Genomic DNA, 27,340 nt, shown 5'->3' with positions numbered 1-27,340 from the left:
TCTCTATGCAGAAATGACTTTTGACGTTTTTTGGATCCAATAAAAAATGTCACAAACTTAAACTTTGGATACCAAGTCCACTGAGTTTATTTTTCTATTCATTGTGAAAATTTGCTGTTCAAGGCAACACGATCTTGTACTGCAAAAAAAGCAGCAAAGAGGAGTTTATGGCTCTTTCACTCCTCAGAAAAGAAAAAAACACTTGGTCCATCCATCGTTGAAGAGTTCTTCATATAATCAGGTTATTTCAATGGGCATGTGTGTTATGGCCCTGTGGCAGTTCAGAGACTTGGAGCGCAACTTTTCTATTCAGTCCCTTTGTCATATGACTGTTGGTACAAATATTGGCTTTTGTTAAGTATGTTCTACAGTCAGTAACCACAGAATAATGAGGCAAATCATGGAGTTAAAAGAGAAGTTTCAGCCTCTGTGATGTAGAGCTCAACACTGCCCACCCACTTTCCGGTGGCTCTGGTTCTGGAAGTAAATATTCTACATTCAAATACTCCACGGACGTTTAGCAAAAGTTTTAATTACACCACTTTAATGCATGCACCAAGTGAACTAACCACCTGAATACTTTTGACAATGAAGCATTTGATTCGGCACAAAAATGGCATCTGAAAATGGAGAAAAAGGCCAAAGACTGTGTACGTATTTCTTTATGTAGATGAAGGAACTACATATCCCACAACCCATTGTGATAAATTGTATTTGTTGTTAAAAATAGTTTTTCTAGACTTCAAAACATACATGTACCTTTTATCTACACATATCCTTATTGCACTGTTTTCATTTTAAATGATAATGTCTTGATTCATCATATTTTGCAGATATTTTACTTCATACTCAGCAGGATGTGTTGTCTTCAGCAGGCAATAGTCTTCATTCACTGGTGAAGTTGAAGCTTCCATGGTTACTAGAGACCCCACCAATCAGAGACATTGATGTGACACTCTAGGATTGTGGGTATCGTAGTATTTTTTGGCTTGGATCGCAAATGAAATACCTTTTTTTCCCCTCAAAAAAGGTTGATGTCTGATGAAATTTTGATTTCCATAGGAGCCTGTACCATTGATTCATGCTAAGGTAGCTTTTGCTTAAGTCTGACTTGAATATTTCTGGCACTATGACTTAAAGTTAAATCTGTGATGGAGGATATGAAAGGGAATTTTTCTTCTTGAACCACACTGTTGAGCTAACTCATTTAAAAGACTTGAATGGATGTGAAAAATTCAAAGAATCAAACCTGTTCTGTGCTGTCCTTGTGCAAACATGATTAACTCAACATGTGTTCATATTTCTTTTTTTTTAGCGTGCAAAGTTTCGGATGAAAAAACAGACTCAGTGTACCAAGGCCTTTACAGTCTTTACATTAAATTCTTCCTTTCATCATGAAGTTTTTTATTCAAATCCCTACTGGTCATTTTTGACTTTTCCACATGTCTGATACGCACCAGAGTGGACCATGCGAGGTTGGGCACAATTCAAACAGGATTTCACAGTCACATTCCCAGCTGGCACTCTCCCTGGAACAAAATTGGATTAATAATTTGCATTTTAACTCTTCATTGACAGGGATGCAAGCCCTGCTAGTAAAGTAGCTCTTTTTGAGCATGTGCAAATATAAGTTGATGTGCAGAAGGTGTAAGTACAGTGTGGAAGTACGTGTTTGTGTCTATGTCTGATTTCTTTTCATGCATGATTAATGGGGCAGTTACAGTGTGTTGGGGTGTGGGTGTCTATTAGCAAAAAATGTGCACATCTGCAGACTGCAGAGCCTCACAAACTGTGTAGGTGTGTTGCTGTGCGCATAAATGTGTGAGTTTCTGCAGGTCAGAGTGATTACAAAGCATCCATAGATCAAGTTTTATTATGCACCAAAACTGCCTCTGTCCTCTGTACTTTGCAATGTCATCTCTGCACCACAAGCTCACATTGCACACACTCAGGCACACACAAATACATGCATCCAGACCCACAATGCACTGGGAGTTACGCAACCTGCTGACTGGACATGAGTGAAAGTATTACTTGTGCATGTTTGTGCGTGAGGATGAGGGGTGGGGTAGGTTTGGAGGCAGAAAAGGAGCAGAAATGGGGGGAAAACAGAGGTAGAGCAGAGCATGGCGCTGGTGCAGGCATCAGTGTGACAACAGATGGATTGCAGGAAAGGAGTTCCAATTTCCTCTTTGAGAGTAAAGCACGAAGGGGGGGAGGAAAAAAGATAGCAAGACCAAATAAGGAAGAGGGAAGCAAAAAAATGAAGCACAATGAAGCACAGAGGAGAGATCGAATCATAGGCAGAGAGAGCAGTGGCAATAATGAGAAAGCATGAAAGTGCAAAGAAGAGAGAGGGAGGAAGAGGATGGGAGAAAGAGAGTGAGCAGAGGAAGATGGGGAGTTGTGTTGGGGGGTGGGGGACGCCAGTGACTTTTCATCTGTGACTGTCGCTTTCCATCTGACTGCATCTCTGCCTCCTTGTCTGCATAAGAAAACCTGAGGATGTCTCCTTGAGCATTTGGGCTTTGGATGCATATATATGTGTTTTTAATAGGTCCATTTGATCATCCTATTGTTTCTTGTTAAAATATGTGACTTTAATTATGTGGATGCATGTATACGGGGGCTACAGGGACTCTCATTCATCAAATTAAAGAGAGCGAGTGGGGGATGGGACTGAAACTGGACAGCAAAAGTTATTATGCAAAGGCTTGGCTGTAAATCTTTGTGTATGTGCGTGCACTCTACTGTATGTGTGCGGTTGTGTTTTCATCCCTGTGTGTATGTGCAAGCTCTCTTTGTGTTTGTGTGTGCGTTCGCTCCTCCTGAGAGGCTCTCCTCATTAAGCAGCCAGGCGACAGGAGTGCAGAGTGTGTGTTTTCACACACGGCTGCTCCCATACAACGGGAGCTATACTATTTTTTGCAGCCACCTTCCTTCTTTCTCCTTTGTGCTTCTTCTTCCTTCTCCTCTTCATCATCTTCTCTCTCTTCTTTTGCCTCTTTCAGCCTTCCTTTTGCTTTGCTTATAGAGTTGTAAATCTTTCATTATCTCACAGTTGTATTCACTTCAGGTTCTCTGGGTCATGATTGGATTTTGAATACATTTTAGATCCAAACTAATTCCTGACTGACAATGCATTCCCTACACCGAGGGTTTCCAAACTTTTTCAGACCCATATAACATGTTTGCATTTACGTTTCACCGTAACATCTACCTATTGAAAAGTTTATGTAAGAATCCCCATGATTGTTATAACATTTTGTTTCCTTTGCTTTGTCGGACTGTTATTTCTCCTTTAACAATTTCAATACATAATACACAAAATTCTACCACCAGGGCGCATAAGTTGAGGCTTCTCAGCTCCGCCCACCTCCATGGCCTCCTCCTCGATACAACGTCTTGTTTTAATTGAACACTCTGTTCAATAAGAATGCACCTCCTTACGCATATGTACTAATTAAAACCAATGTTTTGTTTTCATTCATATGCTTCGAACAAAGAGGTACACCTTGCAGTGCACTTCAGCCAGTAACACTTTCATCATACAGATTGCCAGTTTTACTTGGCAGAGAAGGCTCTGTTTAAAAGATGCTCCCTGGGGTGGTCATGCAGCATGCTTTGACTTTCCAGGAATGCACGGCTAAAAAAACAACCCTAAGGCTTAATAAAATTATGACAATCTCTGTTAAGTACAATAAAGGTAGTTTGAAAGTAGTTAATCCATAGTAGCATGAATCTGATTATGAGGGTGCGACAAGCTTTATGCTATAAAGGAGGAGGCTGGGGTGGAGGACCCCTGCGTTGAGACAAAGAGCTGTGATTTGCTGTGGGAACTGGGAAGTGATAACTAGGATCAGATGGACATCAGCTGATCACAGCTAGGCGTATGACTTCTGTGTCCTACATAAACTAATACAAGGCTTCATTTCTACATCATTACGAGAAATTTTAACCTGACATGCCAGATGGATTTGTTTCATGCATCCATCTGGAAAACCTTCCACAGATTGTGTTTGGGAAAGGGCAGAGGCTTTGAAAAAGCTCTCAGAGAGTGATCTGTCAAATTTTTACGGGCCAATCAGAGCAACAAAACACATGACGTAGCCGCTACTGTGGTGCGCTGCTACTGAGCAGTAAACTCCACAGAGAACTGCAAACACGACTTTTGTCGTTTTTTGAAAAGAAAACAACTCACTGCTGTTCTTTGTTCTTTTACTGAAGAAATGTTGTCAAGTTCTGATAAAACTGGCACTTTAGCAGCATCCACTCTAATGTCTCTGCCATAATTGCACCGGCCTCTTGTCACTGCTTGCTTACGTCACAACTCCGCCGTGCCTGGAAGTACAGCCTCTTACTCCTGATTGGTCCTGTCACTTTCTAACCAGGCTAGTGAGAAACACGGAAATGGGCGAATCCATCTGCTTTGCAACTTAGAGAAATTTATAAATGAAAACAAAATACTGATGTTCTGTTAGGAAATACTGGGGTGGGCGGTGTGTGGGGGGGTTTCCATGTTACTGAAGTGAGTTTGGGCAATTGAACCTAGGGCAACCTCCACTGAAAGACACGCCCAATTACAGTAATGAAAAATAAAGATTCCTCTGTCTTTGAAAAGCAGAAGTAAATATTTGTGATGCTGTAAGACCTCAAAAAAAATTGTGTCTGCAATATTGGAATGGTCAGTTTTAAATTAATGTGGATATCTCAGTGAAGAAATTCTACATATTATATCTTTGTCGTCCATTTCAGCACACTAAAGCATCTCCCTATGACCACAGTGTTTTAAAATAAGCCCACCACTGCTCCTTTATGTCCCATTTCACTTTTAAAAACCACACAGACAGGTAAGTGGACAAGTCAAAAGTCAAATGCATCGTATGATCGCAAATTTTAACTGTCACTGTCGACTTATTTCGTTTTCAATCCATGACAAGTTCTTTCTTCCAAAGTTAAGGTTAAGTTTATGCAGGTCTGTATCTGGAACCAGGAAGTCAGTTAACCTTAGTTTAAGACTGCAAAAAAATCCAAATGACACAATTTTTCCTGCAAAATAGTGGAACTATCAAATGGGATGAATAGAGTGTGATTAATCTGGATTAACTACATAAATCATACAATTAATCTGGATTAACAATTATTATCTTTTTACAGCATATATTAATACACTTGTGAGCTTAAGCAAAAAAATGTCAAAAACTAGTCAGGGAAAACATAATCATATATCTAAAGCCTTTTCTGTTTACAGTGCTTAAGGTGAGCAGGTGTCCCAGTTTAACTAGGGACATTGTCAACTGGTGACTTTCAGCAAAAATGTCTGTGGTTGTCGCAGTTTCATGTGTGAAAACTAAACATTTCTCGATATGTCTAAAACATACTTAGCAGATGTAAATTCAATGAAAAAAACTAAAAGAGTGTTTTAAGTTTTTGATATTTGCATTAACAACCACAGACACATAAAGCCACCATTTAACATGGCTGCTCGTTAAACTGTAACACCAGTCTTTGACGTGTAACAGGGGATAGATCCTGTTACCTTTGTTGCCTGTGTCAGTCAGCTGCTGCTGTCTGATATGTTGCTTATTTTAACTCTTGGTGACTGATTATGTTGTGAATTTAGGCTTTTGAGTCGTTCCTGAAAAAGGCTAACCTGATTTAGCGCACTTAGCATACATGTTGGGTCAGACTTCCTCTCACCTGGGGGGCTGTCACATCCACAGTGAGTGTTATTATTATATATATATTTTTAGGGAAAATAGGACATGTTTAGTATCTCAAAGACTGTGGGCAGTACATGAGTATGTCAGACACAGCCATGTAAAAATGTACAGATGCTACGGCTTTGCACTGCTAATGCCAATAGTGCAGCTAACGAGCCACACTCCTGCAGGATTTGTGCACGGGGGAAGTCAGTGTACAGAAAACACCAGCAGTAGGTTTACTGTGCTTGAACTGTCTGCTGTTAAAAATTGACTTGGAATGATGTAAATAGTGTTTAAAAAATATAGATTTGTGTAGTATTTAAATCAATCCAGGATAAAAGAAATTCATAATGCAATTCTGGTGTGAATCATTTTTTTTCAGCACCCTTCCTTTTTATTCTCTTACTTTCCCACCTTCCACCTCCTGCTGCCACCACCTGCAGTTCTGGAGAGTCTGTTCTTCAGTCATTGTGTACATACGTACTTGTCACTGTTCTCAAATGTTGTTGTTGAGTTTCCATTGAAACATTTAGCCTTGATTCATCAACTTCTGTTGCAATGGCAACCATAGCAACTTCAGCTCGTTTAAATGCTGAGTTTACGAGCTCCTTTATAAAAGAATAAAAGAAGAAACGACCTCAGCTATCAGTCTAAGCAAACCTAAAAAAACAGAGACACAGTTAAGAAAGGAGGGAAATATTCAAGAAGTGTCAAAGCCACAGAGAAAGTGAGGAAAATCAACAGGTAGACCCTTTTTGTTTGTGAGTGTAGAGGCAGAGCTTATTCCCCCCAGATAGACACACTAAAGTTGACGAGGCCTCCACTGCGACAGGCCACAGGATGGGATTATCGACCAGCCAGAGTCGGGGTTGTTGTATTGATTCCAGGCCTTGAGTCTTAATGGGGAGGGAGGGAAGAGAAGGAGGCGATGGTGAGGTAGGGAAGAAGACAAAGGGGGAGAAAGTTGGGACAAATGGGAGGCAGTGCAAGGATGAAGACAGACATGGGGTCACAGCTTCTTCTCCGTATAGTTTACCTTTGCACTGTAAAGCCTGATTTATGCTTCTTTGTCAGATTTACATGGTAGCATTAACCATAAACCTGAATCCTTCACAAAGCATGTAGCCATTGTGCACCTCCCTCAAAAATGTAACTATCCTTTGAACCTACACAATGTAAGCAAATTCTAAAGTGGGATGAGGATCAAAGAAAGCCTAAAACTCCACTATCTTATTTGTTCGTACAGCCAAAATTAACAGCTGATATAGACTTTTTCAGCTGAAATACCCTAAAGATCACCTCTTTTTCATTATAAGGGGTTATATTTGCTTTGTTTAGAAATACTCAGTTGGATGGACAACTCTTCATGTAATTGAAATATGTAAAACTAACATCAGCCTAATTAATTTTTTGACTGCAAGGATTTGGTTCGGCATGATTCAAACCCCAAAATCAACAGCATTTGAGCTCATCATTGCAGCTACTGCATGCTATTGTCCTGTGATGTATATGTGTTAAGTCACAGTCATGTAAGTTAAATCAATGCTGCACACACCATTGTAAAAGAAAAAAGTTTTTAAATATTACTGAATGGACAGTCAAGTTCATCGGTTGTGAATCAATTTGAGCTCAAATGCAGCAACTTCGATGGTTTCAAAAAAAACTGCTTTGTCATCTCTCTCCTTCATTAAAACAATTCAGAAAGCCCACAATAGTTATTTTACATTTTGACAATACATACTGTACAGAACTGTGGGCATGTTTGGGCCAAAAATTTAGTTGGATGTAAGGCATAGATGTGTCCAGTAAGGCCTGAGGGCATTGTCAGACGGGAAGGAGGATTTGCACAACCCCAGTTATCCTCTGGATGTCTTTGCATATAACCAGGGGCATGGAAAATAATCTGCTGAAAAAAAGTACACACCTTTAGAGGGCAGAGTGAAGGTTTATGTGGTTAGTAAGTATGGTCTAGGACAGTGGTTCCCAACCTTTCTTCCTATCAGCCCCTCTTGTATCATGGAGGAGCTGAGGACCCCCAGGACCCACACAAACAAAAAGGGATACATGGATGTCAAAAATTAACATCAGATTTGGAAGTTCATTGTTTAAATCTATATAAACAAGGATGAATGTAGGGCCCCTTTGTGCCCTACATGCCTAAAAACTCAGCATATTACTGTATATTTTTTTAATTGATTTTTTTTAACAAGCTGAGCCCAAGAAAGCTTCCTCCTTCTTACCCCTTTCATAGGCCCTGCTTGTCAGTAAAAATAATTATCTAGTATTGAAATCTGTCTGAAAAACGGAAGGATAAAAAGCTAGATTGCTAATTTAACAAGGCATTACAAGTTGTCATTATGATGCTTTTCAGATCAAGTTGGTAAAATGACAAGTCAGGGAAGGTCAATGAATCATCATGAGTTTTAAATGCCATGTCAAGAAACAAGATGGGCAAGAAACTTGAGTAAATACAGTTGTTTAGTGGTGAAATTTGTTTTCTGTGTAATATAAAATCCATAGGCCAGTTTAAAACAGAACCAGTATATCCATAGATAATTAAGCAACTTTTCTATTACTGAGAAGTATTGATAATGGTATCATTAAGAACCTGGATCATTAAGGAGTCCTCATCCCTAGATAGGACATTTTACTTAAGTTTTTTCAAACAGTTGCTCACTGAAATCCCAGAATTCATGAATAATGCATAAAATAGATAAAATCAAGTAAAAATGTAAAAATATACAATTATTCTGCCAAAAATGTAAGAAGCAGGATTTTAGCCGACTGTTTGGTAAAGCAGGAGCAGTATGGAGGAGGAGAGGAGACAAAATGAGGTATAGGGAGAGAGAAATTATAAGCAGGGAGGTAGACAGGAGAGGATGGGGAAGGGTAGGTGCTGGGAGAGGGGGGAGTGAGGAGCATTTGAGGATTCATCTCTTGCTGGATAATTCCCAGGAGGATCTCTCTCCAACACTTGAAAGCTGTGAAGTGTGCGGTTCTGCTCGTACTCCTCCTGGTAATTGGAAGGGGGAGAGAGAGGGGGAGGAGAGGAGGGTCAGGTAGGGGAGGGAGATATGGAGGTAAGAGAAAAATCAGAGAGGAGAGAAGAGGAAAAGAAGCAGGTAAAAAAATTGGAGGAGAGGTTAAACTAACGAGGAGCTTAGAAGGAGGCGAAAGAACCACCTGACTTGTGCCATCTCTCTTTCTTCAATCTCAGAATTTATTTTTCACTCAGGCTCTTTTATTTTTGCTCATTAGCTCACTCCTCTTTAGGCTCCCTTTTTTCTCTCTCCATTCCCGTCCTTATCCGTCCCTCCCTCCCTTTGCCGGCGATGGCGTGTCTTTGGTTGCAGGCGGCTTCTGAAACATGGCCGCAGGCGTTTAATCATTGATGGAGCCGCTCCATGCAGGCAGGCCAGCGGGCAGCCCCAACTCGCTCACATGCATCAGGACCTGCTGATTCACTCTCTGGGGCCTCCAATCACGCACATTCATGCAGGCAGGCAGGCGGAGAAGCGAACAGGGATGTAAACGCACACACAGAGCAGTATAGCTCACAGATAAAGTGTAGACTGAGCGTGTGCGTTCCTATCCACATGTGTGTCTGTCTGTTGATCCCACCAGGGACTGTGAGGCCCAATCAGCAGCAGCCAAGCTCAAATAAAAGCAGTGAAGATAAAAGCAATTTATTTGACCAGAAGAAGAAGACAAAAAAGTGTTTGCATTGGCTCCAGGCCTGCAAGCCACATGTGTCTCTACAGATTTATGCTAGACTTGGCAAACATCTGGCTGTGTTGTTCTTAAAAAAGTAAATACACTTAGCCTACATATTGTATGCTCATCCTGTAGCTGCTCTTTTTTTACTGTACTGTCCTCAGTTCATATGGAGCAGGACTTTCTCAGAGTTTACAGGAAGTGCAGTGCCTACTCCAGTGTTAATTTTGGCATTTTAAATTCAATCAATACTTTGACTGAAAAACCATTAAAATATTGACATCTTATATTAAAAATGGAGTAACATTAGGATGTTCAACAGCCCAGCACTAACATTTTCCTCTCATTTCAGTGCCTTTGACAAAAACTTAACTTGTTTTTCATCAGTTTTTGTCACCAAAGATCTACTTTTAGCTAGTCTTTGTCTTCTCATGGGGAAAAAAAGTGGTCAAAAGTGGTTTTAGTCGACAAAATAGTTCCCTAATACTGCTCAAAAGTGCTTGCCTACTGTTTTGGTTACTCTGGTTTCTGAAGTAATTCAAATGCTTCATTAATATTTTGCAAAATCAGTATGCCAACACTTTCAATCCAGGAAAAGAAAACTTGAAAACATTTAATTTAGTCTAAAAACAGCAATCAAAGCACAGAAAAAGGAAAAAGGTGCATGTTTGAAAGGACTATGTATCCCACAGTCCATTGTGATTCCTTTTACTTATTTTAAATATAGACTTTCAAACCAATATTGTTATTATTATAATTAGTTGTAGTAGTTATAATTAGTTGTCTGATATTTCATATACTATAGGACGGTGGTTCCAAACCCCCCCACCACCACCATTAAATCTAAGAAAAGCTTAGCCCCCCAGTACCTACATAAAAAAATTAAACATTAATGTTGTTGTAATTGAAAAAAAATCCCAATAGTGATATAGTCTTTATTTAGACTCAAAAATCATTGAGGACGAGCCCTCATTTACAATGATGTCGATCAGATAAAGGAAAAATGCATGATAACAATAACAACTATAACAAATATGTCAAACATATTCTAAAGATATAAAGTACAGTAACAAGTTAAAAAAAGACCCAAAATCAATCAGAAATGGAACACCAAAGTCAATTGAAACAGGTTCAATCAGAGGACAAGAAATTCCAAATTAATGATCTGAATTAACCCAAAGAAATAAGTTCTTTGATTTTAAAGGTGCTCTGTAATGAGTTTCAAGCAGATGGTGCAAAGAAGGCCAATAGGCCTATATACATTTGTTCTTGACAAAATACCTATGTACAAATCCATTATTCTGACGATGTATAAAAAGATGATTTGTTAATTTTTAGGAAGAACTCAAAAATCTTAGGTCTAAAAAGATGTTAATTTGAAGAATTAACATCTTTTTTAGAATTTTTGAGATGATGAAGTCAAAAATCCAACCACTGTTTCCAGTTTTGTCAATTTAAGGTTTTAAACTTGACATTTTTTAGTTTCTAGTAGAGATGGGTGGTAAACTGGTAGAACACAGTCACCGGTAAAATATCTGCCACGGAGTGGATTTCTGCAACACCATCGTCACCGGTTTAAATGCCTATGTTGTGCTGTGATCATAGACTGTAGAAAGAATTGGACAAACCCTGAGTGACATCAGCCGTTTGCTTACAATAGACGGACTCAAACAGCTCTTGAAGCCAATCTGTTGATGCTTCCATATTAAAATCACAGTCTCAACCAAACTTTGGATCAAGTAACGGCCGGCCCACTAAGCGCAACTTCCTGTCTGCCAGCTAGCTAGCATTCTGGTTGACAGAAACAGAGGCTCTGCCTGACAAGCTATCTGTCAATCAAATGAGACAGGCCAATCACCATGAAGTGAGGTTTATCCTAAATATAATCCAAACGATCATGGTACAAAACAATTCACCCCCGTACAGTGAGAGCACAATAAGACACTAGCTAATGAGACACATTTGGTGTTTTGAACCAAGCTGTAAACCAGTTTATTTCTAGTGTTTAACATGTGTCCAGACGGGACTTCCGGTGTTCCTGCAGCCAGCCTCAAGTGGACACTCGCAGTACTGCAATGTTTTGCACTTCTGCATTGGCTTCATTTTTTAGGACCGGAGGTTGCCGCTTGGCTGTGATGCATGCATGAGGCATACCCACTCCCACAGCTGGCAGAGCGAGTGATTTGTGACGGACAGCTCAGGCTGAGTCCAGTCGTTATTAGCATGTTTAGCTCTAGTATTATGTGTAGCCAGGTAGATAACCAAACGTCACCCACTCTTGCTGCTGTAACTAAGCACAGTTAGCAGGCAAAACACGCGTTCTTTCCTCTTAATGTTTGATTGCTGTACTACAAAGTCAGTGTGCCGTCTCTGTCAGCCTGCCTGGGGCTTCAACACAAGCTAAGTGCTACTTTGGCTGGTCTCGGTTTATCTCTAGCCCAGCACTGCAGCTCTTTATCTTAGAACTGTTTAAAGGTGTGTTTTAACTCATGACTTTCTTTTCTAAAAAGAAGCCTGGATATGAGTCAAATATCCAGGCTGTGACGTTAAATTATGCCAGAGACGCTGCTGTAAACTAGCTGCATAAACTCTCTGCTATGCCAGCCAAAGTTAAGCTAACACTATACTAAACTAAATACTTTCATCAAGATCTTCACAATAAAAGTCTGCGGCTGTTATTTTTCTGAAATGCTTTTATTGTGAAAGTCTTCACCAGGAAACGTGCTCATGTCAGCAGCTTAACACACCTCAGTGGGAAAGATGAAGTGTAAAACATGGAGCGCAGTCGGAAGTAAACCTATGCAATCAACAGCTTGTTTTAAGAGGAGAAAGGGGCTTTATAACACTTGGATTAGGATTGAAAGCATTATCTCTTTTTAATTTTGCAATACCTCCATATAATATTGTTAAAGGCAAGAAATATACCATAATACGATTTTTAGGCCATATCGCCCAGGCCTAGTTTCTAGTGTCAAAATTTAATGCTTTTTAAACTTGGCAATTTCTATTTTTTTTCTTGTAAATTTACAACTTTTTAAACCCTGAAATTTATAGTGATTCTTGTAAATATACCACTTTCTAATCTATAAAATTTGTTTGTTTGTTTTTTTTTCCAAAAAATGTTGATGCTTTTGCACAAAATTTACTAGATTCTCTTCATTTGTTCATCTTTTAGGTTGGCCCTTTTATGTTATATTTCCAATCATGGTTAAAATAAATACGTATGTACATCTAGTTTTGACAACCTCAGTGCAGACAGGGTCCCACGCCCTCCCTGAGATCTTTGGCTGCCCTCTAGGGGTGCCCAGACCACAGATTGGGAACCAGTGCTGTAGGTAATAGTTTACATCAGCTCAACTAAATGGACTAAATCTTGAGCCTCTGCACCATCATCAACACTCATAAACCTAGCTAAAAGGTCCTGTAAAATGATATAAAGTTTGCAAAATTAAGCTTCAAACTCATGAAATGAGTCATGAGTTAGTTTCATATTGTTGACAGAAAGCTATAACCCCCTAATTTTTACTTGTTAGTTAAGATGCTGATTTTAAAAAGTGCAAGTACAGAAAAAGTTACTCAATTACAGTAAAAAGAGTCTTAACCTACCCATATGTGGTTGATAACATATTAAAGGATAGCCATTTCACAAGACTGTAAGCTTCCATCCTGTCTAAGAGGGATCACTGCTAGATGTATTGATCATGAGTTAAACACAGGAGTGGAACAGCCAGCCCCTATAATTATGATATTTCTTCCTCTGACATGTTTGTATGGATTTAATATCATGAGATAATTCAGCAATAAGACCCTCTGCTCAGGTGATTTTTAATAAAGGGGTAAAACTAGGCCAGGACATTTCTACATAACCTTCATCAGCATGTCGGCCTGATGATGTAGAGATCCTTTTTTTAATAATGAAACTCTCATCAGTGCAAAGAGCTGACATCAGCGAGATCCTTTATGAATATCTCTGGTATGAGAGATTATTGAGAACTGTTAGATTGGAGCCATCTGTGTTAAAATACTAAAATGTGAATTTCAGACCAAATTTAACCCCTTCAGCTCCGTGTGTGCATCTGATCTTATTTAAATCTGCAGCATTAAAATCCTCTGAGCTGTACTTTTAGTATATTTGATTATTTCCATGGCTGATACAGTTATCTTTTGCTTGTTACTTTCCTGTGCAGTCACATCCTCACACTGTATGACAGTCTTTTTTCTTTTTTCGTGGATGTTGCTCAGCACGCTCCTGTTGAATTCTGCAGGAGCAGGTACAGCTTATCATTTCCCTCCCCTCTCCTGTTCTCTCTTTGTCTGTCTGTCTGTCTGTCTCTCCTCCTGATCAGAGAGTTTTTTTATTATTTTATTTCTCGGCGGATTAAAGCCAAACCCCGTAGAGTAGAAACCCAATCTCTCTCACTCTTCCTTTCCTTCTCACCTTTTTTTTCCCCCCATCAAATTCCCCTCCTCACCCCCTCCAACTAAACCAGACTCCACCCTGAAATGGATGGATTAATGACCTCTCTCTGTCTCCTGCACACAGTATCACCTGCAGCGCTGTCTGTCTGCATGCCAGTGAGTGTCATTATCTTTTGTCTTTCTGCAGGACGATTGGCATTCTGTGCGCGTCTGCTTGTGTGTATGAGTGTGCACCTGTGCAATCTGCTCTGTTGTGTTTGCTGATGCGTCGTCCTGCATGGTGAGTCATAGCACAAGACCCGTCCAGTGCTATGCATCTTGAAGAAGTAAGCGCACATACAAAATAGTCTGCAGTGGTTATGTGATTGCTTCCATTAAAGTGATTATGCAATCAACAGCAGTAAGTCATGCAGGCAGACAGAAAGACGGGGAGGAGGAAGGGGGGGTTGATGTGAAAAACACACGTATACACACAGCACTCAGGCAGGCAGGGGGAATTTCTCTCTTGTTAATAATCATTATGAAACGGCTTCACGTGGAGCACTTGCCTCTCCGCGCTCAGCGTGATGGCAGGTCTGTCCCAGCAACCTCCCTGCGTACACACACCTACTTATAACTCTCCGCTCCTTCTTCAATTCCTCCTCTTCTCCCACCCTCTTCACTCCTGACAATATTTACCAGTGCTCCCAGAGGTTTCCCTCTCAGTGCCCCCGTCTCCCTCCACCTTGGCCAGCCAGGGTTTGGCTCCAACGTGAGCCTGCGTTGGTGCTTGTTTTTAAGAAAGCAAACAGATGGAAAAGAAGTGAGAGATACACCGAGCGTTGAGGCCAGATGGGATGATGTGAAGTTTGGCAACAGGGACTTAATCGTTCTGTGTTGTTTTACAACATAATGTTTAACCTCTAATCATTGTCTGACAGCCCAGAACTCTTTGGAAAAGGCCACACTTGATCCTACTTTCACCATGTTTCTATTTCATCTTAGGCTGGGGGTTTACTCTGTAAGGAAAAAAGTATTTGGCTGCACCTGTTAATTATTGGATTCAGAAATTTCAATCAGACCTGTTTCCACAGGTGTATAAAATCACACCATGCAGTCATAATTTACCAGCATTTGTGATTTAAAGTGGGTCGTCCTGAAGAGCTCAGTGATGGATGCCCCGTTTGAAAAGAGACGGTTTGTGAAATTTCATCCCTGCTGGATGTTTCACTGTCAAATGTAAGCGATATTATTAGAAAGTGGAAGCATTTAGGAATAACAGCAACATAGCCATAATGTGGAAGACCACCTAATATCTAAGGGTGTAAATCACCTGTTTCATCATGATATGATACAATACCAATTATGTGGACAACAGTATATTTTCTGACATCACAAAATCTTCCACAAAACAATTTTGATTTGATTTGAAATAAGAGCCTATGGTTGATATCAGACAATTTTAATTTCAAATTTCACACAGTTACATTAAAAAAGTAGTTTTGGCTGTTTGGTTTCTGGGTTAAAAGAAAAACAATGTCATCATGATCATGTTTTTAATTCTTTAAAATTGAGGGACCCTGATTAGGAACATAATGTGGGCTTTTTTATTAAAACATGTTGATTTAAAAACAGAAAAAAAATGAAGTACCGAACATTTTTATTTCCTCATGTACTCTGATCACTCTAAAGCACCAAAATGTACCTTTTCTGCAACCTCTTATAAACATGGTCAAGTCTTTTGGTTGTTTTTTCTCTATTTTATTTTTTTCTTGAACTTCTTTACACACACACGTGTGGACTTGAATAATTATTTCTGCTCTATTTCAGCCCTTAACATAGGGGCCTATTAATGCGACATGTGGTTCATGTGGTGTTTTGTACGACTTTTGGAGACTTTAATGAGATTAAATCTGTGGCATATGATGTTAGAGTGATGAATTTACATCATTTTTGATTTTCTGCAATCTTGATTTTGATCAATGGAGTTAATAGAGCAAAATTATATTTCTCTTGTAGCCTCATAAAAATAAAGAGGTAAGATATGAAGAGAGCAGCTGTGCTGCTTGATCCATGTCACATTACAACAGCTTCTGTGTTCATTATGATTTAACATGAGAATAGAGCTGTGCAATTAATCGAAAAATAATCAAACCAACATTTAAAGCCTCTAACCAACTAAAACCTGCAGAGTGAATTATTTCAATGTTTTTCCCTTGTAATTCTCTCTCTACGAATGCACCACCCCCTTAAAGACAAATCAGTGGCTGTGCAGTCATGTGAAGGCAGCCAGATGTTGCATCATGTAGCCTGATGGAAACCCAATAGAAGTACTAGTCAAGTGGCATTATCCCATCCAGTCCGCTTAAACTCTACCAACTGTGCAACGTGAGCTACAGGTTTGTTTTCTACTTTTTGTACAGCAGCTGTTGAAACTGCTCTAGGAACTACACGGTGCCAGATCAACCAAGCCTACTAGACGGTCACATCTGGCTGCATGTTCCTTTCAGTTGTTTTGTTTTGTTTTAAAATTATACAAATATTTACAGAACAAAGAGAGTCAGAGGTTGGGGGGTGGTCGTTCTTTAATTGAGACGAAAAGTTCAATTAATCGCGATTTTAATTTTTGCCATAATCGCCTAGTCCTACATGAGAAGTCTGACTTCAATCAGTATCAAAAATAGCATAAAACAGCTGACTTTTCTTTTTCTGTTTATCTCTAAAGCCTGTATCAGACAGTGGTATACAGTATGTCGGTAATAATTTTCACAAGATGGTTGTATATGGATAAAAAATGCAGACATAATTGGCAAAATAAGGCAGGAGGCCCGCCCTGGTACTCTCTGACTGAAGCCGAGAGAGGATTGGATATCCTGTTTTTCTAGGCTGCTGTTAGCAACTGCTGTTACCTCTAGCTTGTTGAGGAATGCAGCTGGGCGGAAACTGTCAACAGGCGTACAGGAGGAATTTCAAAATTAAAGCGTAGCTTAATAGGGATGGTGTATATTGATGTTTTGACTTTCTGTTGTTCTGGTGGATGTTTAATCATCCAATTAATAAATGCATATACATCAATGGATCTATACACCCCTAGTGAAATCACAGAGCAGGGTCAAAGACTGCTGAGGTGCATGGTGCATAAAAGTCGCCAACGCTCTGCTGATTCCATAGCATACCAAGACATTTTGGACAATGCTATGCTTCAAACTTTGTGGCAACAGTTTGGGGAAGGCTCTTTTCTATTCCAACATGACTGTGCCCCGTACACAAAGCCAGGACTATAGAGACATGGTTTGATGGGTTTGGTGTAGAAGGACTTGACACAGAGTCCTGACCTCAACCCCATCGAGCACCTTTGGGATGAACTGGAACAGAAATTGCGAGCCAGGCTTTCTGGTCCAACATCAGTGCCTGACCTCTTAAATGCTCTCCAGAATGAATGGGCACAAGTTCCCACAAAACACTCCAAAATCTAATGGAAAGCCTTCCTAGAAGAGTGGAGCTGCAAAACGGGGGCAGACTCCAAATTAAAGTACATGTATTTTAAAGCAATGCCATTACAGCTCCTGTTGGTGTAATGGTCGGGCAGACAAATACTTTTGTCCATATAGTATATCTGTTGTTAACTACACACACTATGGTTGCCATGCGTCCCCCTGTATTGATTTGATGCATCTTCTGTGCACATCCTTAAAAATTAACTCGACATGGACGTGAGATGCAGTGCAACGTGAGCTCCCTGTCCCTGCACAGAGACCAATATGCCCATTAAAACCAGCTGGTGATGTATAATCAGGTTAAATACATATGATGGCTGTCTCAGTTCAACCAGTGAACATGTAAACTGGTGACATCCAGCTGAGCGAGTTCATGGCTGTTTGCATTAGTGCAGTTTTCCTTAATTTCATGTCTAATGGGGTTATTTTGACCTAATCATGAAAACTAAAGAGACAAATGAGTAGATGTCTTCTATTTTCATAAGTTGCTGTAATGATTACATCTTTGTATGAAATTTAACCGACCGTCACCTATTAGCCTGATCACTTCTTAAACTGATACACTGGGACCATTACATTATTATATGAAAGTTAACATAGCATACCAAAAGTTGTTCCAAACACACTTAAAGGTCACATATTTTACCCCTTTGAAACAAGTTTATATTGATCTCAGAGGTCCCAAAATCATGCCCATGAAGTTTGTTGCTGAAGTTTCATTATCAGTGTTATGTTATTTGCTTTAGATGAAAATATGAGCTGTTAACATGGCTCAGACAGAGAGTTTTAAAAATAAAGGCCTGGCTCTAAATAAAGAGCCTCCTTCTTATAAAGGCCTGGTGCCCTCATCAATTTTGTAAATAAAGGCCCTGGTCTTTATTTGAGGATTTACGGTAATCCTAATTGTGATTTTTTTTTTTAACACAATATTGCGATTGTGATTTAATATGCAATCAATTCTGAAGTTCCTCCTGTCATGCATTTTTAAACAAAAACAATAAATAATTCATTCTTTACTATATAACAACACAATATTCAATTAAACTGGGCAGAACAATTTTTAGAAAATTTCGAAATATGATGATCTTTTACTCATTTTGCAAATTTGATATAAACAGTTGTATGAAAGGGAATGATGAATTTTATATAATTCTCATATTTAATAAGAAAAAAATACAAAAATAAGGAAAAGATAAATTTTTTGTACACTATTCTAAAAATATGGCACTAGAATAGTTGCAGATATGTAATACATAACATCTCTGCTGCAAAAAAGTTTTAAACTGGTATTTAGATGCAAATTTCAGGTTAAAGAAATGTTGCACCTTCTGCGATTTGAAAATTGCAGCAGGCCATATTGCGTTTTAATCTAATTTGCGATTAATTGCCCAGCCCTAGTACATTTGCAATGTGTTAAGGACACTCTGAGTTAAATTACTTTAGCACACTTGGTTCCGAGCCCCCATTGAGATTTGTCTGTGCACAAAGCTCTTCTCATCCATGGAAAAAGCAAACTTAAGCTTTACTTTCTCTCACCTTCTTCTCTTTCTGTTCTTCCAACAGCCAAGAAAGCAGCAGACGGCTCAGTGATCGCCAACGGCTATTGTGACTTCTGCCTCGGGGGCTCAAAGAAGACGGGCTGTCCTGAAGATCTAATCTCCTGTGCGGACTGTGGACGCTCAGGTAGGGCACCGCTGGAGGGGATGATTGGCAGGAGGAAGGCGGTCCTTTGACGGTTTTTATGCTGTGATTCAATTGTCGAGTTTCTTATTAACTATAAATGAATATGTTATTATTCCTGTCATATTGAAATAAATGGACCATACCAATGTTTTTTTCCTGTTGCCCATAAACTACAAATCATGTAAATACCTTTTATCATTGAAAGCTCCATGTTGTTGTTTTTTTTTCCACTTTTAACTCAGAAGTAGATTTGCAGAGACTAAAAAGACTACAAAAATGTTTTATTTAAACTGTGGTGGCCCTGAAGGACAAAATAAATCAAATGCAATCATGCATGTTTCAAAACCAACCATTAAACACTCATGGAAGTATATTTTAGCAACATTTGTAATATTTACTAATACATTTTAAATGTACTTAAAATTAGCTCAGGTTCCTGCTGAATTTGTATTGATATTATAGGACTTTCCTCTTGAGATTAATTGTCCTTAAAGGCCACCATACAGAAAATTGTAATTGTTTTCTGCTTTTAATTCTGTCATGTTTTTGGAGTAAGTGTAACTGTAGCTTACTATGAAAACTCTGTTTTTATTACTATTAAATAGCCACATAAAATCCCTAACTAATGTTAACTCTGGATTTTCTTCAGTTATTTTTACATGCTAATTTCACTTCTGTATAGTAGGAATAGATATGCTTAGCTGCGTCCTAATTGAAATATTACTTTATAAATAGTTGAAAAATTATGAGCTTTGAAAAACAGGTGATATTGAATTTAAAAAAAACAAATATTCTTAATTAAATACATTTTTCTGTATAAAAGTTTTAAAAATGGAAGAAACAAAAAAAGCATCATGTAGAAAAAACACCTTTTTACAGTATTTTTATTTTTCATGAATGAAAGTGTGTTTAACTGTGGAAAATGGTTGGGACATGTATGGGGCTTCTCCAAACGTTTTCCTAACAATAAAAATTGACGGGCCTCTTTCACCAACTGTTCTTAACAAGAAATTTGTTCTTAAACCCCACTTTCTTTGTTTTTTTGGGGAGATTCTGACATTCAGAAAAGTTTTTTCTCAGCTAAAATTAAAATCTAGGAACACTCCAGAGAACTCTGGTCATGTTACTGCTTTTTAAAATCTATTTAGCACTTTTATTTTATTAACTAAAGTCTAACACACGAGTTAAAACAGGCCAGCTATAAATTTAGCCATGCAGTGTCTTATCTAAACAGCGGATGGCTCCGAAGGTTAGAAAGATTTTTTTGACATCATATGATTGATGTTGTTGTAGGGTTAGGGCTAGCACTAGTAGTAGACACTGAATATACCATATTCAATGTCTGCTTCTAGAAAGTAAGGACTTTTATGTTTGGTTGATTTTTTTTCTTGTTACAATGCATCTAGCTAATTAATATTTACTGTTAGAGAGCATGTTTATTCCTCTTTTAAATGGTGCCACATTTATAAGGAACACACATTTATGGGATGAGCAGCAGAGAAATATTCAAAATCTTCTCTGCCAGTGCCAAAGAGCTTCTTCTGCCATTGTTTGGCATTGCCAGGGAAGATTTGGCAAATTTTTCATGCGCACAACCCACATACTTAGCTCTGCTGCTCATCCCACAAATGCAGCTTCCTTAAAGATGTGGCACTATTTAAAAAGAAAATAAACAGACTTTCCGATGGTATAAGATCTATGGTTACAACAAAGAAATCAAAATGTCTTTACTCTCTGTGCTAAGATAATGTAGTTAAATGTCTTTTTTTAGTTTCACTTCAGAACCTTCTAGGCCAACTGTTTTTTACTTTGTTTCAGATCCAGGTTGTTTTTGAGCAGATCACATCACTTCTCACTCCTGTGTGCCTTCTGTGTTTGCACATTCACCTGCAGTTACATGGCCTTATATGGGCATAGAAGGGTCAGCTTTATGTTAATTAGGATAAAAATGTGAATGAGCTTCCAGCCTACAAGAACATGGCTGCCATCAGTAATTCAGTTTAAGAACACATGAATCTGATTTGGGTTTTTATTTAAAGAAAAAAAACTTTTGGAAAAAAAAACAGTTAAAAAATCTAGAATATATTGGTGAATGAGGCCCGAATAGGTAAGATAAATGACTTTGAATAATATCCCACCACAGTGATGATGCTCTGCAGTAAAAAGTGCAAAAAAAACTCTTGACATGTCTTGTGAAACTATTCTTTCTGGGGAAAAAATGAATATCTGTGCTCAATTTGGTATCTATTTCAACTGATTCCACTCAAGGTAATTGGCCACAATATGGTCAAAGAACATTTTACTGTTATTTATATGAATCTCAATGAAGTCAAAGCTTGTGAAAATTTTGTCTTCCCCGAGAGAAACTAAATTTAATCCTGAAGGCCTTTCAATCCTGGTTTGATGTGCGTCTTTCTTTACAGCCGTGATGCTATAACACATTTTGTATCTCTGCATTTAAACTACTATTTATCCAGGACATCATAATTTTGAGAGTATGGTCTTTAACTTTCACTGGAGTGTAGCTGAAGTTTGATTCATGAATGTGGCTATGTTCTCCTCTTCTTTGTAATACCCTTTGTTTTGGAATGAGCTGTGTTTGTACATTCTGGTCATTTGCAAAGACTGAAATATACGTGGTGCAGAATGTGTGTATTTACTTCTTGATTGCATGTACTGTATACATTTTCTTTCATTTGAAAAATAAAAGGCTAAACTAAAAAGATGAATGTGAACTGTAGTGTATGGGCTGCAGCATGTGAAACACTGGTATGGTCCTCAGCTTTAAACACCCACAGAGAAGATGAGTTAAGGTCAGGAAATGAAGATGGATAACAATGTTTCTATTGTCCTGATCATGTAACAGCGAGTACCAGGAAAGAGTAAAATAAGATATGAAGAGTCATTTTTGTGAACACTTCTGTTTCCTATCATAGAAAGATACATACAGCACACACAAAACAGCATTATGAAAGAGTTTCAGCAACATTTACATGTGCACGACATCACTGTTGAATACAAAATAACCACCATAATGATGTAAACAAACTGATGAATAGTAGGTCCTGGATGACTGTCCTTCAAATACAGAACACAATGGTAAAAAAAATGTTGTGTGGATGTGTGCCTGTTTTGTGTGTTTGTGTTTGTGTGTGTGCACCCAGGCCACCCATCCTGTCTGCAGTTCACAGTGAACATGACGGCTGCGGTGAGGACTTATCGCTGGCAGTGCATCGAGTGCAAGTCCTGCAGTCTGTGTGGCACCTCTGAGAACGACGTACGATCTCACTTTATACTACATGTTAGCTGTAGATACATGTGGCTGCACACACACTAACACAAACACGTGCAGACACACATCATAAATGCTTTAATGCTAAACACTGTAGTGCATGATATGTCAATACTGTAAAGCTCAGCGCTAAAGTTCATAGTTTGTACAGTCCTGTGAACATATAGTGAGTTTAAAGGAAAGTGATGTTGACGGAATCTGTTATTTAATAACTGATCCATACAAATTAATTGGCTTTAAAAAGCTTTAAAAGCTTTGATCCTCTGACTGAAGGATGATTTCTTTTATCTGTGCTACTCTGTCAAATTAGTCTTACTGAGGCAAATAGACATTATTCAACCCAAAGTAAAATATTAGGGTGAAATATTTCAAATACGACTGCTCAAAACTATTGCAATTCAATCCTTATCACTGTATGAAATTTCACAATAAATTTGCAGTATTTATTGCAACTTTTTAAAAACTGAAACCAGCCATGCATCCTCACTCTGCATTTCACGCTCATTTTACACACTCTCAAACCTTTTTGTCATTAAATGAAACCCTTTAGTGCCCTAAGAGTAACTGCTGCAAATTTAGTGGTAAAATGTTGTTAATTTCAGGTAAGCTGATATGTTTTTTTTTTTGTTTTTTTTTTTGCCCTTGTCAGTAACTGCACTATATGGTAGTATTACTAGATTAAATGTGAAAGCATTATTCAGGTGTTACAACCTCCCCTTCTCTATGACGGCATACTGCAATCGTGTCTGAATGTATCATAGCAGAAAATGCTTGTATAGGTTCGTCCATGTTCACTTCTTTGTGAAATGCATTTCTCTCCTTCTGAAGTGTCATACTGCTACTGAAAACGCCACGTTTTCTGATGTGAGTGTAAAATCTGTCAAGCAACTGAAGACTTTTATTGTGAAGAAAATTTTGGATGTAGCATATTTATCACTGATTTAACATGCTTTGGCTGAGGTCCCAGTGAGTGTATGGAGCCACAGTGTTTACAGCTGCTTCTCCGACTTTAACACCACAGCCTGCCTCTTTTGATCATCATGGACTGAAAACAAGCTAGTCATCAGTTCAACCAACCAACCGAGTTGTTCCATTGCAGCTCACAGCTTGTACTAAAGCCTCAGACCGGCCGACAAAAATCCCCTGCAAAGCGACCACACTCACTACATGTTGCTGTTGATGTAGCCATCAATCTTGAAGAGGAGAGAGCACACTTTTTACCTTATTGCTGCGCTTCGCAGTAATCACACTCACACAAACATGTGACATTTGACTTGTTACCTGACTGTTCTTTGGTGTCAGAGTGAAACATGCTGATGACTGGACTCAGAGTGAGCTGTGGTCTGTCACATATCACTCTGTTTCTCTAACTATGGCATTAGTTGTGTGTGCATCACAGCATAATGCATTCATTTAAGCCGGTGTTGCAATAAAATTCCTCCACTGGTAGGAGTTGCACCGATGATGCCATTGATAGCAGTTTACTACCAACTACTGATATCCAGACATGCTGACTTTATTGTAATAAAATTTGTGTCTTTTATAAAGACACAAGTATGAAGAAGCACATTATGTTTCCACATTCTGGAGAAAAATTACATTTGCATACAGGCTGCCATTTGTGTGCAAAGCATTCTGGGTAGTGATGTCATTTTATATCTTACTGTTATATCTTATAGCATTATGTAGTGTCACAACATATCACATTGCATCATCTTATTGTTTTATTTTATTTTCTAATATATTTAGTCATATCTTGAAGTATCATTTTGTGTCCTATATAAGATTGTATTATTTTCATAGTATTATATTGTAAAGTGTCATTTCCTTTCATAGTGTCATATTGTGTCATCTTATATATGTTGTCATTTTTATTGTATTATATTGTATCTTAAAGTATCATGTCATATAATTTTTATTGTATCATTTGTAGAACTATTGTATAGCATGTTATTGTATCTGATCGTATTGATCATTTTCTTTCTTATCATTTGTTTTTGTATCGCATCTTATCATTACGTATGTTATCATATTGTACTGTATTGCATTGTTTCGTATTGGATCGTATCATTTTTCTTATTTTATCTTTCATATTGTTTCGTATCTTAATATTTTTTATCATATCATATTGTATCATTTCACTCTGTATTGTATCCCGGCCTATTCTATCCAATCATATCCTACTATTCTTTTTTTTATTGAATCAAGTTGTATCATTTCGTTTTGTGTCCTTCCTTAGCCTATAGTTTAATCTCAACATATTGTATCGCATCCTATCTGATCGTTTTGGTTATGTTCTATCTTGTTGTATCATTTTGTTTTGCATCATATCTTAAAGTTTCCTGTCTTATTATGTTGAACTGATTCGTATCGTACTGTCTGCTATTTTACCGTATGCAGTTTTGTATTGTTTCATATCATATTATGCTGAATAGTTTCGCGTCTTATTATGTTGTTTTGTATCGTTTTTTTACCTTATATATCATATCATGTCATTTTGAAATTTATAGTTTCATGTCACAATGTTCAATATCCAGTAGTATTGTACCATACCTTATCAATTATTATTGAATGATATTGTTTTTTACACTTTCTTATGCTATCATTTAGAGCCTCAATATATTGTATCATATCATATTGGTATTATCAATCATATTCTATCTTCTATCATTTTGTTTTGTATCCTACCCTATCATACAGTTTCTGATCTTATCAGTTTTGTGTTTTGTTTCATATTGTATTGTGTCCTATCATTTTAGTGCATCATATTGTTTTGTAATTTTTTTGTAACCTTTTGGTTAGATTCTTGACGTGTTGTATCATATAGATTATATTCTATCTTATCATATTTTTTTATTTGTTTTTATATTATCTAATCATATCGATGTGTACTATATTGTATTGTATCATTTAGTTTCTTATCGTATTGTACCGTATCATACTATACCATATAGTAGCATATAAAATCATATCGTATCTTATAATACCGTATGAATATATCGTATGGTTTCATTCTGATTCGTATCGTATCATATATCATATCATAGTGTATCGTACTTACCGTACTTTGTCATATTGTGTTGTACCACGAGGTCCTCTGCAATTCCAACTCCTTTATTGCTCGCAAATAAATTATCTCAATTTCCTGCTGAAGTCTTCACTACAACATTTTGTAAGTAATGGTGCAGTAAACAAGTGGTGCTGTAGGGCTATCCATCAGCCAGGACAGAAAGCATTAGTCATGGCATGTTGTCTAAATATGCTCTCATTTTATTCATAAAAAATGTGACTGAGAACTGGTCATGATTGCTCAGTCATAACATAATCCTTGGTTTAAAAAAACAGATTTATGTACATACATATGTATACACAACCACACATCCACCTCTTGATTTAAAAAAAAAATGAGAATCCACATCTTTAACTGCTTTGCATGCATAATATACTTCCTTGTGCAAATATATGGCTTTTATTTTCAAACATGTCCCTGCTCTGAAACAAGCGTTTACATGATTATTCTCCTCCGTTCCAGGATCAGCTGTTGTTCTGTGATGATTGCGACAGAGGCTACCACATGTACTGCCTGAGCCCTCCTATGTCTGAACCACCTGAGGGTACGTACAGAATAACTTTAAGAAGACTATCTTTCTATTCTTTAAACTTCCTGTTAACTCAGGAGAGTTTGAGAACTCACCAGCTTGTGTTTGGTCTGACTGCACATCCTAGGTAGAGAGTTTGCAGCCAAGAACAGTTGTGTTGTTGGCACAGAATTATGTAACTGTCTGTACTGTAGGTGGAGAGACGATCACAGAGGAGAGAGTAAACCTGCGGTCAACACAGACAGATAGACAGTCTCCTAGTTGACTTTAAGGAAGGGTAGAATGATAAGAAAAGAAACTGTCAGTGTGAGATACGACAGTCAGAAATCGGCACCACTTTGGGGCTGAAACTGCACTGCAGAAATGGAGCAGGTACATCCATTCAAATCAAGCTGTCATTCGCCTACCACACATAAGATGGCTGCCTCAGGATGTTTGATGATGTTGTCATGGAAATGAGTAGTAGAAAAGATAATCTGTTTCCATGGCAAAAATGTCACTTGTCTGATCACACGGTAGCTGTGCCACTTGTGCTCAACACTCACTAACAGTGTCATGCTCTGCCCACACATGCAATGCTTCTGATTAGCAAGGAACACTTTGGCAATTCAGCTACAGAATTCAGATTGGCTCTTCAGAAGACCTCACATTTCATAACTTATATTTTCATACATATACGTGCTCTCCTTGATGCCCACATAACACCTTGAGGCAGGAAACAGCAGAGTCTACACAGACTTTGAAGTGTAAAAGGTTGAGATTCACATTTAAACACTCATCTGGAGTTGATGTTTAATTAATGTCACACAAATCCCCTGCTCAAATCCAAACCAAACTAGTTGTCAAATCCCTCGCATCCGCACACCACAGGCACAGCTTGTGGTGTTTTAACATGGAGCTTTAATTTACAGTATTACTTAATGCTCTGTCTAAAACGAGGCAGTAATCCACAAGGCTTTACAATAGCGGTGATTGAACTTCTGATCTGTATGTGCGTGTTTGTGTGTTGCACAGGGAGCTGGAGCTGTCATCTGTGTCTGAGACATCTGAAGGAAAAGGCCTCAGCCTACATCACCCTCACTTAATCTGCTGGAGCTGCGCCTCATCCTCTTGGCCCTCCATCCTCTCCCAAACCTCCTCCTCTTCTTCCCCTTTACAGCCTGCCCCAGTGACCTTTGACCAGACTGAGCACACAGCACCCGCAGCGCCGCACCCACTCTTAAAGGTCCATCCAACCTCTGTATTTTTGTCACTGACCCTCCCGATGTGCTTGACCCGAACCCTTCCCCTCCTATCTTTCTTGCCCCATCTCAACAGAGGAATTCATCAGCTGGCAATAAGTTTGCTAGTGAGACTCTCTCTCCAGTCTACCAAGGGCACTTCAGAGGCTTACGACTCCACAGGAACCCTCTTAAGGGCCCTCAGAAGAGCCCTAATGATCTTCAGCTGCAA

General features: G+C 38.4%; 1 protein-coding gene across 1 annotated transcript in view; it reads left to right on the top strand.

Moving 5' to 3' along the window:
- The window catches only part of dpf1 (D4, zinc and double PHD fingers family 1), a 106,373-nt gene extending 79,400 nt beyond the window's left edge, over nt 1-26,973 (top strand). The window contains exons 9-12 of the mRNA XM_041810240.1: nt 18,878-18,997; nt 22,162-22,274; nt 25,822-25,903; nt 26,903-26,973. Coding sequence (XP_041666174.1) covers nt 18,878-18,997; nt 22,162-22,274; nt 25,822-25,903; nt 26,903-26,973 — 386 coding nt within the window. The remainder of the gene's footprint in view (nt 1-18,877; nt 18,998-22,161; nt 22,275-25,821; nt 25,904-26,902) is intronic.
- Nucleotides 26,974-27,340: the final 367 nt, after the last annotated feature.

The sequence above is a fragment of the Cheilinus undulatus genome, linkage group 2 (genome assembly GCF_018320785.1).
Source record: "Cheilinus undulatus linkage group 2, ASM1832078v1, whole genome shotgun sequence".
Classification (NCBI taxonomy): domain Eukaryota; kingdom Metazoa; phylum Chordata; class Actinopteri; order Labriformes; family Labridae; genus Cheilinus; species Cheilinus undulatus.
Note: the sequence above shows the minus strand (reverse complement) of the source record. Positions and strands in the feature narration are given on the sequence as shown.